This window comes from Chaetomium strumarium (genome assembly GCF_033439665.1).
Source record: "Chaetomium strumarium strain CBS 333.67 chromosome Unknown B0T15scaffold_6, whole genome shotgun sequence".
NCBI lineage: Eukaryota > Fungi > Ascomycota > Sordariomycetes > Sordariales > Chaetomiaceae > Chaetomium > Chaetomium strumarium.
This window is the reverse complement of record NW_026944434.1, coordinates 44,898-59,506: the sequence shown is the minus strand read 5'-3', so window position 1 is coordinate 59,506 and position 14,609 is coordinate 44,898. Positions and strand designations below refer to the sequence as shown.

Below are 14,609 nucleotides of genomic sequence, written 5' to 3'. Positions count from 1 at the left end.
GACGTTTTTCTTAAGAAAGGCCGTTTTGTCGCTACTTGCGATATCGAACTACTAGACAAACCAGAATTAGATTGTTAGATTGTCCGTCTTTTATTTTCGGTGAACCCCGGACATTGGTGCAAGCGAGAAAAGATAATTGCTTGTTCGGAGCCGTGCCATTTCTTGCATATCCAAGGAGACGGTAGGTGTGTTGATCTTTTTCCCAACATGAAGCTCTTCGTTGCGTGGAGGATTTCACCCTGGCTCTCCTGGACCACTGCCGACCCGCTGGTCGGTCCCCGGGACCGAGAGAGGACCGAGCTGTGCTTTCGTACATACTGTACTGTGTAACTTGGCAGTAACAACTCCAAGCCGGAAACAGGACAGGATCGACAGGACAAGACGGCGGAGAAGTATTAACAACCGGGAGGCGTTCGCGCTAGGTACCCATGAGCTAGTTAGCGCCTTCCACATTGAACAGACGTGTGAAGATCAAACGGTTTCCTGCCGAGAAGGTGCATTCAAGAGATGAGCGTGAGGGTGGCCCAACGGTTAGGACCAGTACAGTACATCTTCAAGTCGTTTTCGCTTGTGTGGGGTGACATCCCAGGTCGCAGGACAGTATCTCAACAATGATGCAACGTCATGAGGAATTGCAAGGAAATCCGAAGTGGCATTGTAGTTACATACAATCATGAGAATTAAGGGGGTCAAAGCTCCGAGGGTGCTGAGTTTGGGAATATGCAAATTTTCCGTCAACTTTTCCCCTTATTAGACTACTACTTCAGATAACGTTATACCTGGATCATTCTCGGCTAGTCTCCCCATCTACGTTGAACCCGGTTCTCGCCTCACACTGCCGATGGGCGCTGCTCTTTATCACAGAGGTCCCAGGTGTTGAAGTTGCCGTGTGGTTTGCACCTCCGCAGGACGGGCTGTAAGAACATCACCAAGCACACACACACGCACACACCCGAGCCGCCGCCATGGATCTCGACGGACCGGCCCTTGCGCCGCCAGACGGCGTCGTCCCGAACTTTGACAACCCGCCCAACCAGAACGGGCTCGCGCGGGGCGTGCTCGGCGCCACCGTCGCGATCGCCACTGTCTCACTGGTCCTGCGACTGTACGGCCGGTTCTACCTTCTGAGAAAGATTTCTCCCGAAGATGGTATGCATTCGAATCTTCTGACCCCCCCGGCGCGATACAAGATAGGGATTCTAGCTAACGCGAGGCATTGGTACAGTCATGGTCATCCTCGCATATGTTCGTCCAGCACCTGTGCTTTGGAAATGGTATTCCATCAGTGATCATTCTGACACCTCCGCGTTTTCGCCGTTCCTAGGGTGCCTTCTGTGGCGCAGTTAACTCCACGTTTGCGTTCGTCGACACTCCGGGGTATTTCGTGCACCAATGGGATATCCACTTGCGAGATCTCATGCCCACGAGTTATGTAAGTGAGCACGTGGAAAACACACACACACACACACACAGAGAGAGAGAGAGAGGGGGGGGGGGGGGAGAGAGAGAGAGAGAGGGAAGGAAGGGACAAAGCGCTGACGGCTTGACGAACTCAATAGCATATCCTCGTCTTCGGAACCTGCTACTCCTTCGTGCTGCCGTTGCTCAAGGTGGCCATTTTGATCGATTGGTGCCGCATGTTCGTCCCACACGGCTCGTCCACCAGGAATGCCTTCTGGTGGGGCTGCGTGGCCATCAGCTTGGTGCAGATCCTCACCGCCATCGCGACCATCATCGCGCTTAACCTCCAGTGCATCCCGCATGAGGCCATCTGGGACTTCACGATTGCGAACGCCAAATGCTTCAAGCTCTACAACCTGCAGGTGTCCTCGGCCACCATCCAGCTCGTGTCGGACATTGCCATCTTCTTGCTGCCGCAGCGTGTCATCTGGACGCTGAAGATGTCGTGGAGGAAGAGGATGGGTGTCTCGGTGATTTTTGGTCTTGGTCTGCTGTGAGTACTAGTGCTCGTACCCCTTGGTACCTACCTTGCTCGGTGCGTGCTGCCGCTGGGCTGGTTGCTAATCCCTGCTCTCTTCCACGCGACAAAACAGTGCCTGCGTTTCGGCCGCTTTCCGTCTAGCAACAACGGTTGCATACGGCGAGGCCCAAGATGCCATTTATGCTCTCGGTCCGCTGGTGTTCTGGGCCACGGCGGAGATGGCCTGCGGGTTCTTCATCGTCTGTATTCCTTGCCTGCCCAAGATCCTACAGCAAACCGGCGTGCTCCGCAAGATGAAGAAGGCGCTGGGCATGTCGACGGGCCCGACAGCCAACTCGGCACAGGCTGGCTACCACACGGGAGGCAAATCCGGGAACCGCAGCCGGGGGCCGAAGGCAACGAGCAGCTCTGGACAGGACTCGTACTACAAGCTGGAGGAGGACGGCATGGCCATGAAGGATCTGAAGTCGTCCGAATCGACCGAGCACCTGCGCGACGAGGAGCAGGGCCGCAAGCCAGCCGTCCCCACTGGTGCCGCCGCCATAACCCGCACAACCCACATCACCGTCACCGAGGACTCCCGGTCGACGAGCGACGGAGGCAGCAACCCGGACATGCACATGTACAACCAGCAGAAAGCGCCGTGGGGTGGCTATCGGTGAGGCTGGACCCACGACACCACCGGGGTCAAAATGGAAGGTACTGCCGAGGCTCTTTTTTGTTTTGTTTCGAGGTTGGGGAACGCGACCCATGGAATGCTTGGCAATCTGGGTTTTATGGACGGCATGGCCGTGTTGTCCGAGAGACACCTGGTTGTCGTCTCGTCTACACAGTAACCACACTAATCTCCCTGTCTATTTGTTCGGCTCGAATTACCTGGCTCCCGGAGTTCAATGGAAGAGAACAGAAGGACGGGGCCAGTGGCTCCCAGGGGAAAAGAAATACCTGATGTTCTTTTGTTTGCGATACCGGATATGGCTAAAAGCTAACAGGTTATAATGACATGATCAAGATACCTTCCATAGTGTAATCATACGGCACTGACTCTCCTCGAGTCCTAATGTACTAGCAGGCTTTGAAGAGATGTACCCAAGACAGCCGTCATGCTAACTTCCATGTTCCCATCACCTTATTGTGGTGCAATGCGAAAGACAAGTCTGCCGAGGCGCGGTGTCATCCCTGCTTCACACGGTGGCAGGGGGGATTGGACAGGGTCCAGGGGCACAGGTCGCGGACTGCAAATCAAATCTGCACAGGAGATGTCGCCCGGGCTTGTCCAAAACAGCAGAACGTTGTGATCGACAGCCTGGGCTACTCAGCGTAGCTACGAAGGATCGTACCAAGCTTTTCCAGTACCGTGATAGAGGTCGGCAGTTGCAGCTCTTTCTACTGATCCTACCGATACTACCTTACAGTAGGCACACAGTTCAATTGAGCGAAGAAGCCCCGAGTGGTTTGGCTTGCGAGGGGACACAGCAAGCTATACAGCTTCCTATGAGCTGACTCGGGGAGAATTGCGTGATGTGGGCGTGCATAAGAAAGACGGAGACAAGTCACAAGCTGGAGAGGGCGGTTCCTACAAAACTTACATAGAACAGCGATCAACGAACACCTTGGCGTCAAACACCGCAGAATCCGTAACGTCGAATGTTTGTCTGATCGAAAGTGGAGGGCTTGAAGGCTCCAGACTCCGGGCCGCTTATGTGGCACAGGAAACGTTACTACATAATCATCCCAGGACCCTATAATGCTTACACTATGATTTTACACATGCTGTAACCCACTTTAAATGGGGTGGTAAGATTCTGCGCCGCGCCGTGTATCGAACTCCGCGCTACCAGGCCTACGGAGTACTTTTTCAACATAAAAGTGGACTAACGGCCTAGGGCTAGCCCAACATCGTTCCAAGCCATACACTATGGCACTAAGCTTCAAGCCGCTAGTCCATTTCCGTATCGATGAAAAATCAACGATAGTTAGCTAAGGTATTAGTAAATCCAACTTGAGGATGTTACGAGCAGCGTCGAGTTCGATGCGCCGGACGACCAGCTGGAATTCGCCCGCTCCCTAATCCTCGTCTGCCGCGAACTTGTGGAAACAGCTGCACGGTCACATAACTCGAAACCACTACTTGGCTACCCTGTACTGACCTTCACGACATACGATAGTCTCCACTCTCTCGGACTCTCCTGTGAGACGGTTTAGGGTCACCGTCTGGGTCAAACTTTCGGAAACAGAAATAGTGACGACCGAAACGAAGGTCCTGCTCGGAATCTACTGGAGTCTTTCATGCCTCAGGAGAACAGCCGCGAGAGACAGATAACGTATATGAATAGTAGCTCACGGAACGCCAGAATGTCTAACTGAAGCCACGCCCTTCCGTGCAATCTTATCCGATTTCTTCTCGCTTTCGCGGCGCAACAAGCCGGACTAGTTCGACATTTATTATAAGCCTACCAATAAGTTTTAACCTCTCGACCCGGTCATCTAACCCATCTTCCTGCTCACCCATTCGAGCGTCAGAACCCACTTCGACTTTCGCCATGTGCGAGCTTAAGGTTATAGGAATCAAGAGGAGTGGGAATTTTGAGGTAGTACTTGAGCTTTGTGGCTGGGCACAGGTTTTGAGGGGCGGCAAGATCTGTAAAAACGCCTTAAAGGATAGAGACTACTACAAGGAGAAGTACAAGGAGAAATATCGGGAGATCCGGGACGGGGGCTCGCGCAAATAAGGTAGCGATGAGAGTGAGGACAGCGGTGCAGGCGGGACCTGCCACAAGGTCGTCACATACTCTGCAGGGCGAGAGAGAAGCAGGATAGAGCTGGAAAGGGCACGGGTGGAAGAAGCGAAGTCCATTGTCAGTACGTCCGTCCGCGTGTTTGTATGTGCTATACTCCGTAACTACAGACAATACGGACTCGGAGTTGTAGTCCGGATCATTCAGGTCTGGGGTCGAGTGGAATGGTCTCTTGGAAGGAACAGAACCCCGGCTCGCTTGCACACGTACATGTATTAATGCATGTACACGTAGTTATTGTGCCGATTCCCCCCGAGAACCCCCTGTCGGTGAGTGGTTTTCCGAGCCGAATAATGTAACGATACGCCGGAACTGGGCTCCGAGCTGTCTTACTCCGTGACTGCAGGGCTCGTGACTCGTTACCTGACATAGAACGACGCAAAATCCGGGACCAAAAGCAGGCGGGCCGGCTAGGTTGCCAGCAAGCTCGGTTCCAAACGCAGGTTTAGATTTAAGATATACAAGAACAGAAGGGCAATCCGTACATTAGCGTGGCTAAGCAACCTCTGTCCAAAAGACGAAACATTGGCTCGCTCGATCGACGGCCCACATCGGCCTACAGGAAAGGAGAGGATCTGCACGTACGGAGGTACCAAGAGCCCGATTACAACAGAACGGATAGGTGTTCGTGGGCCAGACTGGGACCGGGACAGTGGAAGCGAGTGTCCAAATGTCTGCTTCGTCCAATCGAGGCGAGGGAGGGCTCCGACGCCGCGGGCAGGGTAGAGTCTATCGGGGAAAGAATGGGGAAGGTGACAACGCGCGAGCTTCTATGGAGTGCACTATGTCGAGGTCATGCTACACGTACTGGTAGTTGAGGTAGGCGGGAAGCATAAAGTAGGCAGGGTCGGAGAACATTGTTACCTCCCTGTACGGACTCATACCTGACGTTGTTGTGTTTTTGTCCAAGTACAATACTCTCCAACTACGTAAAGTCTTAAAACCGTTCAAGATGGACGAGGCAAAGTACAGCGACAGACTGGCGGACCGACCGGACGACATCGCCATTGTCGGATACGCTTTTAGACTGCCACAGGACGTCGATGACGACTTCACCTTCTGGGACGTTCTGCAAAAGCGACGCAACTTGAGAACGGACTGGCCGGCATCCCGCATCAACGTCGATGCCTTCAAAGTGAAACCGCCCAACAGGTTCGCTTTGAATTAGTACTCGGTGTTCCATAGTGCTAACCTCGCGGCTGCAGCTTCATGGCAAAGGCGGACATTTCATCAGTGAGGACGTGGCCGCCTTTGATGCCCCCTTCTTCTCCCTCACGGCCAAGGAGGCCGCGGCCATGGACCCGATGCAGCGCTGGACCCTGGAAACTTCATATCATGCCTTTGAGAACGGTAAGGGTGTCCTATTGAATCTCACCAGCATCTGATGTGACGAGTGGACTTAGATTACTGATTTGGACCTTTAGCTGGGATGCCGGCAGGGAGCCTCAGAGGCTCTCGCACTGCGGTGTTTTCGGCCTCGATGTTGGAGGACTATGCAAGGATGACGGCTATGGATCCCGGCAACACCGAGAGAACGGCCGTGACGGGCAGTACCGTTGCGTCCGTCATTCCGAACCGTGTCAGCTGGTATTTTGACCTGCGCGGTCCGAGTATCCATGTGAATACGGCGTGCTCCAGCGCACTGTCTGCCGTAGACATGGCTTGTAAGAGCTTGCAAGCGGGGGATTCCTCGTGTGTAAGTGCCTCATCCCTCCGACTCTAGTCTCTTGGCTGCAAGCCCAAGCTAATGGTATTCTGGCCGCAGGCGCTCGTCACGGGGGCGAACCTGCTTCTCGACCCAGGCGTATTCCATGTTTTGTCAAATGGCGGCTTTCTGTCTCCGGACGGCGTATGCCATAGCTTTGACCACCGTGCCAACGGGTACGCCAGGGGCGAGGGATTCATCGCTTTGGTGCTGAAACCGATAGCCGCAGCCGTCAGGGACGGTGACGTGATTCGCGCCGTCATCCGGGCTGTTGGCTCTAATCAAGACGGCAACACGCCCGTGCTCACGCAGCCTAGTGCTCAGGCACAGGAGGACTTGATCCGGCATGTCTATGAGCGAGCTGGTCTGCCGTTTGATCAGACACGCTACGTCGAAGCCCATGGTGACACAAGGTCTCCTCCTCTTTGCTTTCAGTCACTGGCTAATAGAGAGAAATGTACGCAGGGACGGGAACTCGAGTCGGCGATCCCATCGAGGTCCGAGCCATCGGCAGGGTGTTCGGAGACTTCCGCTCAGCGGAAGAGCCCATGTTTGTGTGAGTCTTCAGGCACCATTTCTATGCATGATTCCTGCCCGGCTCATACGTCTGCAGCGGGTCCGTGAAAGCAAACGTCGGGCACCTGGAAGGGGCCAGCGCCTTGGCCAGCATTGTGAAGGCCATATGTAAGTGCCTTTCTACCGCTCCATGCTCGACCAAAGGTACTTGTACCTTACTTTGGGCGACGGTATCCTGACGTTTGTCCCGTAGTGATCCTTGAAAAGGGAGTCATCACTGGGCAGGCGCTCCTCGAGAAGCTCAACCCAGACATTGACGCTGACATGTACCACATCGCCGTAAGTGTTCGGCATTCCTTATTTCTTATCCTCACCCAGCGAGGTTTCAATGCGCTGACTACGTCCTTACTACAAGGTCCCCTTGAAAGACACAGTCTGGCCAAGCCCGGGGCTTCGTCGGATATCGGTCAACTCATTCGGATTTGGAGGCTCCAACTCCCACGCCATCCTTGACGACGCACTGCACTACATGCAGGAAAGGGGCCTCCGCGGGCATCATTGCACTGTTTCCGGTCCTCTGGTCTCCAACGCGGATGCGCAGGCGAGCACCTTGGACGGAGAAGCCACTAGGTTACCGAAACTTCTGGTGTGGAGTGCCGCTGACGAGGGGGGACTCAACCGCATGATCCGGGCATACGAGTCCTACTACCAGGACAGAGTTGCCGGTGACCCCAGCCAACTCGACAGACTGGCTTTCACCCTGGCAGCACGACGGAGCCGCATGCTGTGGAGGGCCTTTTCCATCGTCATCAACGACGGCGCAGAGACCAAGAGCCTGCCGCGGCCCAGCGAACCAACCCGGAGTTCGGCTGAGGTTGGCCTGGCATGGGTCTTCACCGGACAGGGCGCACAGTACGCGCACATGGGCTATGCTCTTTGCCGGTATTCTGTCTTCCGCCAGACGTTGGAGCAGGTCGACGAGATATACCGCAGCTTGGGCGCGGAGTGGTCATTGTTCGGTAAGAGAAGAAAAGAGAACCGCATTGTTGACTTGACTAGCAGTAGTCGTGGCCGAGACCCCGAGACTGTGGACTAACTTGCGATGGCAGACGAGCTGCGGAATCCGGCGAACATCGATAAGCCTGAATACAGCCAGCCGTTGACGACGGCTGTACAGGTGGCCCTTGTCGAGTTGTTAAGGAGCTTTGGCGTCATCCCCAAGGGTGTTGTCGGCCACTCCTCTGGGGAAATTGCGGCCGCGTGAGTGCTACCCCTGAGCCCCTGAGCCCCTGAGCCCTGAACGCCACGTCCCGTCGAGGTCATAGACGTTTCTACGAGCGCAATGGGCTGACTGGCCTCCCTCCCACATACACACAGTTATGCCATTGGCGCATTATCTTTGGCGTCGGCCTGCAAAGTTGCCTTCTTCCGCGGACTGCTCGCCGGAAAGTTGCGCGCCGCAAGTGCCTCCACGCCTCAGGCCATGATATCCGTGAATCTTGCGGAGGACCAGGTCCCAGACTACCTCTCCCAGGTCGAAACGTCCAAGACGAGTGCGGCGTCATCGGTATGCGTCGCCTGCATCAACAGCCCGCTCAACTGCACCTTGTCGGGCCCGGAAGCAGCCATCGACGCGATTAAGGCGCAGGCCGACAGGGACGGCATCTTTGCACAGAAGCTCCGGACCGGGGTTGCTTACCATTCGCCGTCCATGCTTGCCATTGCAGGCGAGTATCTGACGCTGATGGGACATCTCGAGGGGGGTGCGACCTCGAAAGCCTCCGGTGGGAGTATCACGATGGTGTCGTCGGTCACTGGCAAGGAGCTCGGGCCGGGCGAATTGGCCAAGCCACAGTACTGGGTCGGTAATATGGTGTCCACGGTCCGCTTCTCCGACGCAGTGCGAACGCTTCTCACCAAATTCGAGTCAAGCATCACGGACTTGGTCGAGGTCGGCCCGCACCCAGCACTGCGCCGCCCCGCACGAGACACCATGGGCAAGGAGCAGCAGATTCGGTATGCGGGTGTGTTGGACCGGTCACGCCCCGCGACGGAGACCATGCTGGAGCTCGTCGGCGGGCTCTTTTCGTTAGGATACGGCATATCCATCCCCGCAGTCAACCACCACGAGCAGGCCAAGCCGGCTCCTCAGCCTCTCGTCGACTGTCCCCCGTACCCATTCGACCATTCTCATCGCTACTGGGGTGAGTCGCGTCTTAGCCGGGACTTCAGGCTGCGAGGCACGGTTCAGGGCGAGACGCTGGGAGCCCGCGTGTCAGACTGGAACCCGTTGGCGCCAAGGTGGAGGAATTTCCTCAGCATTGAGTCCTCGCCATGGCTGGACCACCATAAAGTACGTGTAACCGAGAGGCCACATGTGCTTTGCTGTGATGTGCGTGCTAACGGACGGATGCAGATCAGCGATACGGTGCTCTACCCGGCCGCCGGGATGCTGATCATGGCCATCGAGGCGGTGCAACAGCACACGGCTCGCGCCGAACGCACAGTCACCGGTTACCAACTAGAACAGGTTGAGTTCCTCAACCCGATCATTGTGCCGGAAGCGTGGGAAGACAGGACAGAGACACAGGTGCACCTGCAGCCGGCGCGGAAGAAGGAGAACAGCTTCGATGTGTCCATCTTCTCGTACTCCCCCAGCGGGCAGTGGTCTGAGTGTTTCCATGCCGGGATCACAGTGGAGTACCAGGCCGAGCCGGAGGAAGAGCACAAACAGGTCGCAGATGAAGCCGCACGGACGCGCCAGGCGGAAGCACAGAGAGATTGCAGGCTGCCCCTCGACTCGGAGGTCTTCTACCACGATGCGGCGGAGCACGGGCTCCAGTACGGAGACTGGTTCCAGCTGCTGCGTGAGATCCGCTGGGACGGCCGGAAGACGGCCGTGGCGCAAGTCGATATGTCGAGGCAGAGGTATCGGAGTGAGAGCCTGGTGCATCCGGCCCTGCTCGACACAGCGTTCCATGTGCTGCGCGCCAGTGCTGGCCAGCAGCGAGCGGCCAACGTCCCCGTCCGTCTGGATCAGGCATGGTTTTCGGCTACGGGCTGGCAGCATCCCAGCAATGGAGAACTCAGGTGGCTGGCCACTTCCAATCGTGCTAGACGGGACAAGCCCGACCAGCTCGGCGAAACTGGCACTCTCCAAGCCCTTGCGGCAAACGGGACCGTCCTATGCACCATCAAGACGGCCGTGACGGCGCCCGTGTCCAAGACGACCGCAGCAGCGGATCAACAAGTCAAGGACAAGAAGCTCCTGCACAACATGGAATGGAAGCCACAGCTGAGCCTGCTCTCGCCGCAGCAGCTGGCAGCCGTGTGTCACGCCCACGTGTCCGCGCTGGATGAGACGGCGATCGTGAGCCACTACGCCAAGCTGTGCGCCGCTCTGGACCTCGCCGCGGTCCGCATTCTCAAGCACTTGGACCGCTCGAAGATACCACAGAACCACCTTCTCCGGCATGTCGATTGGATGGAGCACCACGTGGCCACGCTGCCGGCGGCACGGCGGCAGGAAGGGGAGACGATCAATGACGCCGACCTGGAGACACGCCTGCGCGAGGTCGAGGAAGTGCTTCCTGCGTGGAAGCTGTACACGGCCTGCGCGCGGCAGCTGGGGAGCATCCTGGCGGGAGAGGCAGACCCGCTGCAGGTCGTGTTCGAGTCGGAGCTGGCCAACGTGTTCTACGCCAACCTGTTCCTGAACCTGTGCGCCGACGGCCGGCTTGCCGCATTCTTGGAACTCGCATCCCACGAGAACCCGGGCATGCGCATCCTCGAAGTCGGCGCCGGCACGGGCGGCATGACCGGCCACGTCCTGAACGCGCTGCAGGCGCGCGAGGCCCGCACGGGGGCGCCCAGCTTTGCCGAGTACCGGTACACGGACATATCGCCCGCGTTCTTTGAGCGGGCACGCAACCGCTGGCCGGATCTGCACCAACAGGGTCGCATGACCTTCCAGGCGCTGGACCTGGATCGGCCGGTCGAGACGCAGGGCCTCGAGGCGGGTGCGTACGATATGATCATTGCCGCCAGCGTGCTGCACGCCACTCCGTACCTGGAGGCCACCCTGCGCAATGTGCGCACTGCGCTGAAGCCCGGCGGCCGTCTCGTGCTGGTCGAGGTCATCAACCCCGCCGACGTGGCCACAAACTTCATGGCCGGCCTGGTGCCCGGTTGGTGGGTTGCCCGCGAGGAATGGCGGCCGCACTCTGCCGCCGTCACCGAGCCCATGTGGGACAAGCTGCTCCGCGCCAACGGCTTCTCCGGGAATGACGTGCTGCTGCGAGATTACAAGAGCGAGGAGTGCCATATCATGAGCGTCATTGTGTCCACGGCGCGCCAGGAGACCAAGGTGCAGCAGAATGGTGTGTCAGAGCCTAATAAGCCAAAGCGCCGTGCTGTCCTCGTCGTGGATGAAACGCCGTCAGAAGAGCAAATGCAACTGGCGCGCCTTGTGGGCGGCCGGCTCGGACCCGGCTGGGAGACGCCTACAGTTTCCCCTTTCGCCCCTGAGGAACTCTCCCAGACACTCAGTGTCCTAACAGGGGACGACGCTGTAGTCTGTCTCGCCGAGGTGGGCAACAGACCCCTGCTTGCCAATCTCTCGGAGCAAAGCTTCGCGTGTCTGCAGCAGCTGATCAAGGGCGCCCCGAGACTGCTGTGGGCGACAGCACCGAGTGCGGCTGATGATCCGCTGGCAGCCCACTACGGTGCTGTGCAGGGCTTTCTGCGCACTATCCGCGCGGAACAGCCGAGCAGCCGGTTGGTGAGTGTCGCGATCGACGACTGCAGCAATGACGCCACGTGTGCAGAATCCATTGCCCGGGCGTTCCGGACTGCATTCGAGCCCTCGCCGTTAGGGGTAGAGCCAAAAGAAGTCGAGTATGTCGTGCGCGACGGTCTGCTGATGACGGGCCGGGCTGCCGAGTACGTGGCTGGAAACGAGACTCTGCGATCCACCTTACAGCCGCAGCCCCGGAAGCTTGCGTGGGCAGACGCCCCGGCACTGCAGCTCTCGATGCACACCTCTGGTAACAACGAGCTCCTGTGGATTGTGCAGGACCTCACGCATGACCCTGAGGCGGAGATTGGCCCTGACGAGGCCGAGATCGAAGCGAAAGCGTGGAGTCTTAGTCAAGACATCGTTGATAACGTAGCCGCGAGCCGGATCTCGGACGACGAATATTCCCAAACAGAGGAGCGGATGTCGCAATCTAGCACCGGCTGCGCCGGTATCATCACGCGGGTGGGACGCAACGTGGACCAGTCCCTCGTCCGACCAGGCGACCGCGTCTGCATGCTGCTGCCGCCGGGGGAAGACATGCGCAAGTACATGCGCGCCCACCATCTGGCCGTGACCAAGCTGCCGCCTGCCGGCAACCTCTCGTTTGAAGTATGCGCAGCCTCGCTGGTCCCGGCCATGGCCGCGTACCACGCCCTCATCGACGTCGCACGCTTGAAGCCGGGCATGAGCGTGCTGGTCCATCGCGCAGCCGACGCCACGGCACAGATGGCTGTCCGTATTGCCAGAGCGCATGGCGCAATTCGCGTCTTCGCCACCGCCTCGTCACCCCGGGAAAAGCAGTTTGTGGTCGACACTCTGGGCCTCCCCGCTGAAGACGTCTTGCTCAGCCGCCCGGCAGCAGCCTTCGCATCCGGAGTTAGAACTGCCACGCACGGAGCAGGCGTTGACGTCGTCTTCAACAACGCCTTCCTCGGTGACGACGCGCTGCTGGCTTCGTGCGAGTGCCTGGCACGGGCCGGGTGCTTCGTGGAGGCTGGCCACGCCAATCTGGCCTCGGGCGCGGCGCTGCCCATGTCGGTGTTCGCTAAGAATATCACCTTTTCGGCCGCCCACTTGAGCGAGCTGAGTCGTGACTCTGCTGCCGGGCTCGCCGCGAGGGTCATGGAGCTCTTGGGCGAGAGCAGTATCCAGCCGCCCCAGCCGCTGCGCGTGTTTGACGTGTCGCAAGCCAACGAGGCCGTCCAGCATGTCAAGACCACCAAGGCGCTGGGGGAGTGGGTTGTCATCCGCCCAAGAGATGAGGACATGGTTTCGGTGAGTCTTCATTTTCGTGTCTCGCATTCTGCATGGGCATTATTGCATGTAACAAGCTACTGACCGGCTCATTCTTCACCTTGACGTTAGTACTTCGTAAGGGAAGAGAGACACTGGAGATTTGACGGCCAGGGATCATACCTCATCGCGGGAGGATCTGGCGGCCTGGGCCGGGCCATCGTCCGATGGATGGCTGACCGCGGAGCCAAGCACATCATCATCGCCTCCAGGTCCGGAGCCACGTCGGAGGCTGCTCGGGGGCTGTTGGCAGAGCTCGGAGCAAGGGATGTCAACGTGGTGGCAGTGCAGTGTGATGTCTCCTCCGAATCAAGCCTCGCAGGCATGCTCGAGGAGTGCACACGGCGCGGCATGCCGCCTGTCAGGGGCTGCATCAACGCGGCCATGGTCCTCCAGGACGCCGTCTTCCAGGACAGCATGACCTTTGGCCAGTGGGATCTCACCATGCGCAGCAAGGTGCAAAGCTCGTACAATCTGCATCGTCTCCTTCCGCACGACCTCGACTTCTTCGTCCTCCTATCCTCGCTTGCCGGGGTGCTCGGGCAGATGGGCAGCGCCAACTACGCCGCCGGCTGCGCTTTCCAGGACGCACTGGCACGGCATCGCCTCGCGCACGGCCAGCGCGCCCTCTCGCTGGACATCGGGTGGATGAAGAACATCGGCATCGTCGCCGAGACGAGCGTATATCAACGCCAGCGCCAGCGGGCCGAGGACATGCAGCCTATCGATGCCGGCGAGCTCCTCGCAGTCCTGACGCTAACCCTGGACCCGGCCAGCCCGCTTCCGATGCCGATCCACGGCCAGCCGGGGCAGCTTCTTTTCGGGCTGCGGACGCCCGCAGACCTGCTCGCCCAGGGACGCGCGGTGCCTGCCGTGCTGGAACGCCCGCTGTTCGCCGCCTTCTCCTCCAAGGCGACTGCCGTTGGAGCCGCATCGCCTTCGTCCTCTGCTGTTGCTTCCAGCGCGCCTGACGACAGTGTGCTCTTCCGCCGGGCGGCAGTCGGTTCGCGCGAGCGCTCCATGATCGTACGGCGGGCCTTGGCCAGCAAGCTGGCCCGCGCCATGTTGATCGCACCCGAAGATGTAGAGCCGACCAAGCCATTGTCGGCGTACGGCGTCGACTCGCTTATGGCCGTCGAGCTGCGGAATTGGTTCGCAAAGGACTTCGGCGCCAACGTGGCTGTCTTTGACATCATGGGAGGAGTGCCAATTGCAAAGATTGCAGAGACGGTTGCTGCGAAGAGCAATTTGACGTAAGTAGGAGAGACAGGGTCGAATTAGGGTTACGCGCCAATTTTAAATGCCGGCCGGAGTCTGAGCTGGCAGTCACAGCGACGCCAACCTTAGGAACGTGGAATGTGCATAGGGAGAATTTCCATTAATAAGTCCATTCAACAGACTCAATGTACCTGGTAGTTAATAAGCAATAATAAGCAATGAGTAAACCAATTTATCCACGGCACGGAAGTCGAAATCATGGTGAGGGTGCTTGTTGACCTGAACCGAGATTTCTGTAGTGCTGCCAATCCTTCGGATAGTTCCTTAATGGGTACTGTA

General features: G+C 58.1%; 2 protein-coding genes across 2 annotated transcripts; both read left to right on the top strand.

Annotated features, from left to right (window-relative positions):
• Positions 1–1,227: 1,227 nt before the first annotated feature.
• On the top strand, positions 1,228–2,604 carry B0T15DRAFT_486413 (uncharacterized protein; the record flags this gene model as incomplete). The annotated part of the gene is made up of 4 exons (XM_062866356.1): positions 1,228–1,245; positions 1,325–1,432; positions 1,560–1,954; positions 2,055–2,604. The coding sequence occupies 4 exons, from the start codon at positions 1,228–1,230 to the stop codon at positions 2,602–2,604; spliced, it is 1,071 nt and encodes a 356-aa protein (XP_062718601.1).
• Positions 2,605–5,692: 3,088 nt separating this feature from the next.
• Positions 5,693–14,512, top strand: B0T15DRAFT_437780 (polyketide synthase; the record flags this gene model as incomplete). Its single annotated transcript, XM_062865858.1, has 11 exons — positions 5,693–5,875; positions 5,946–6,090; positions 6,165–6,436; positions 6,506–6,848; positions 6,911–7,001; positions 7,059–7,129; positions 7,215–7,300; positions 7,377–7,980; positions 8,071–8,221; positions 8,339–13,034; positions 13,125–14,512. 11 exons carry the CDS (start codon positions 5,693–5,695, stop codon positions 14,307–14,309), a joined length of 7,827 nt encoding a protein of 2,608 aa, XP_062718600.1. The 3' UTR covers positions 14,310–14,512.
• Between the last annotated feature and the right edge of the window lie 97 nt (positions 14,513–14,609).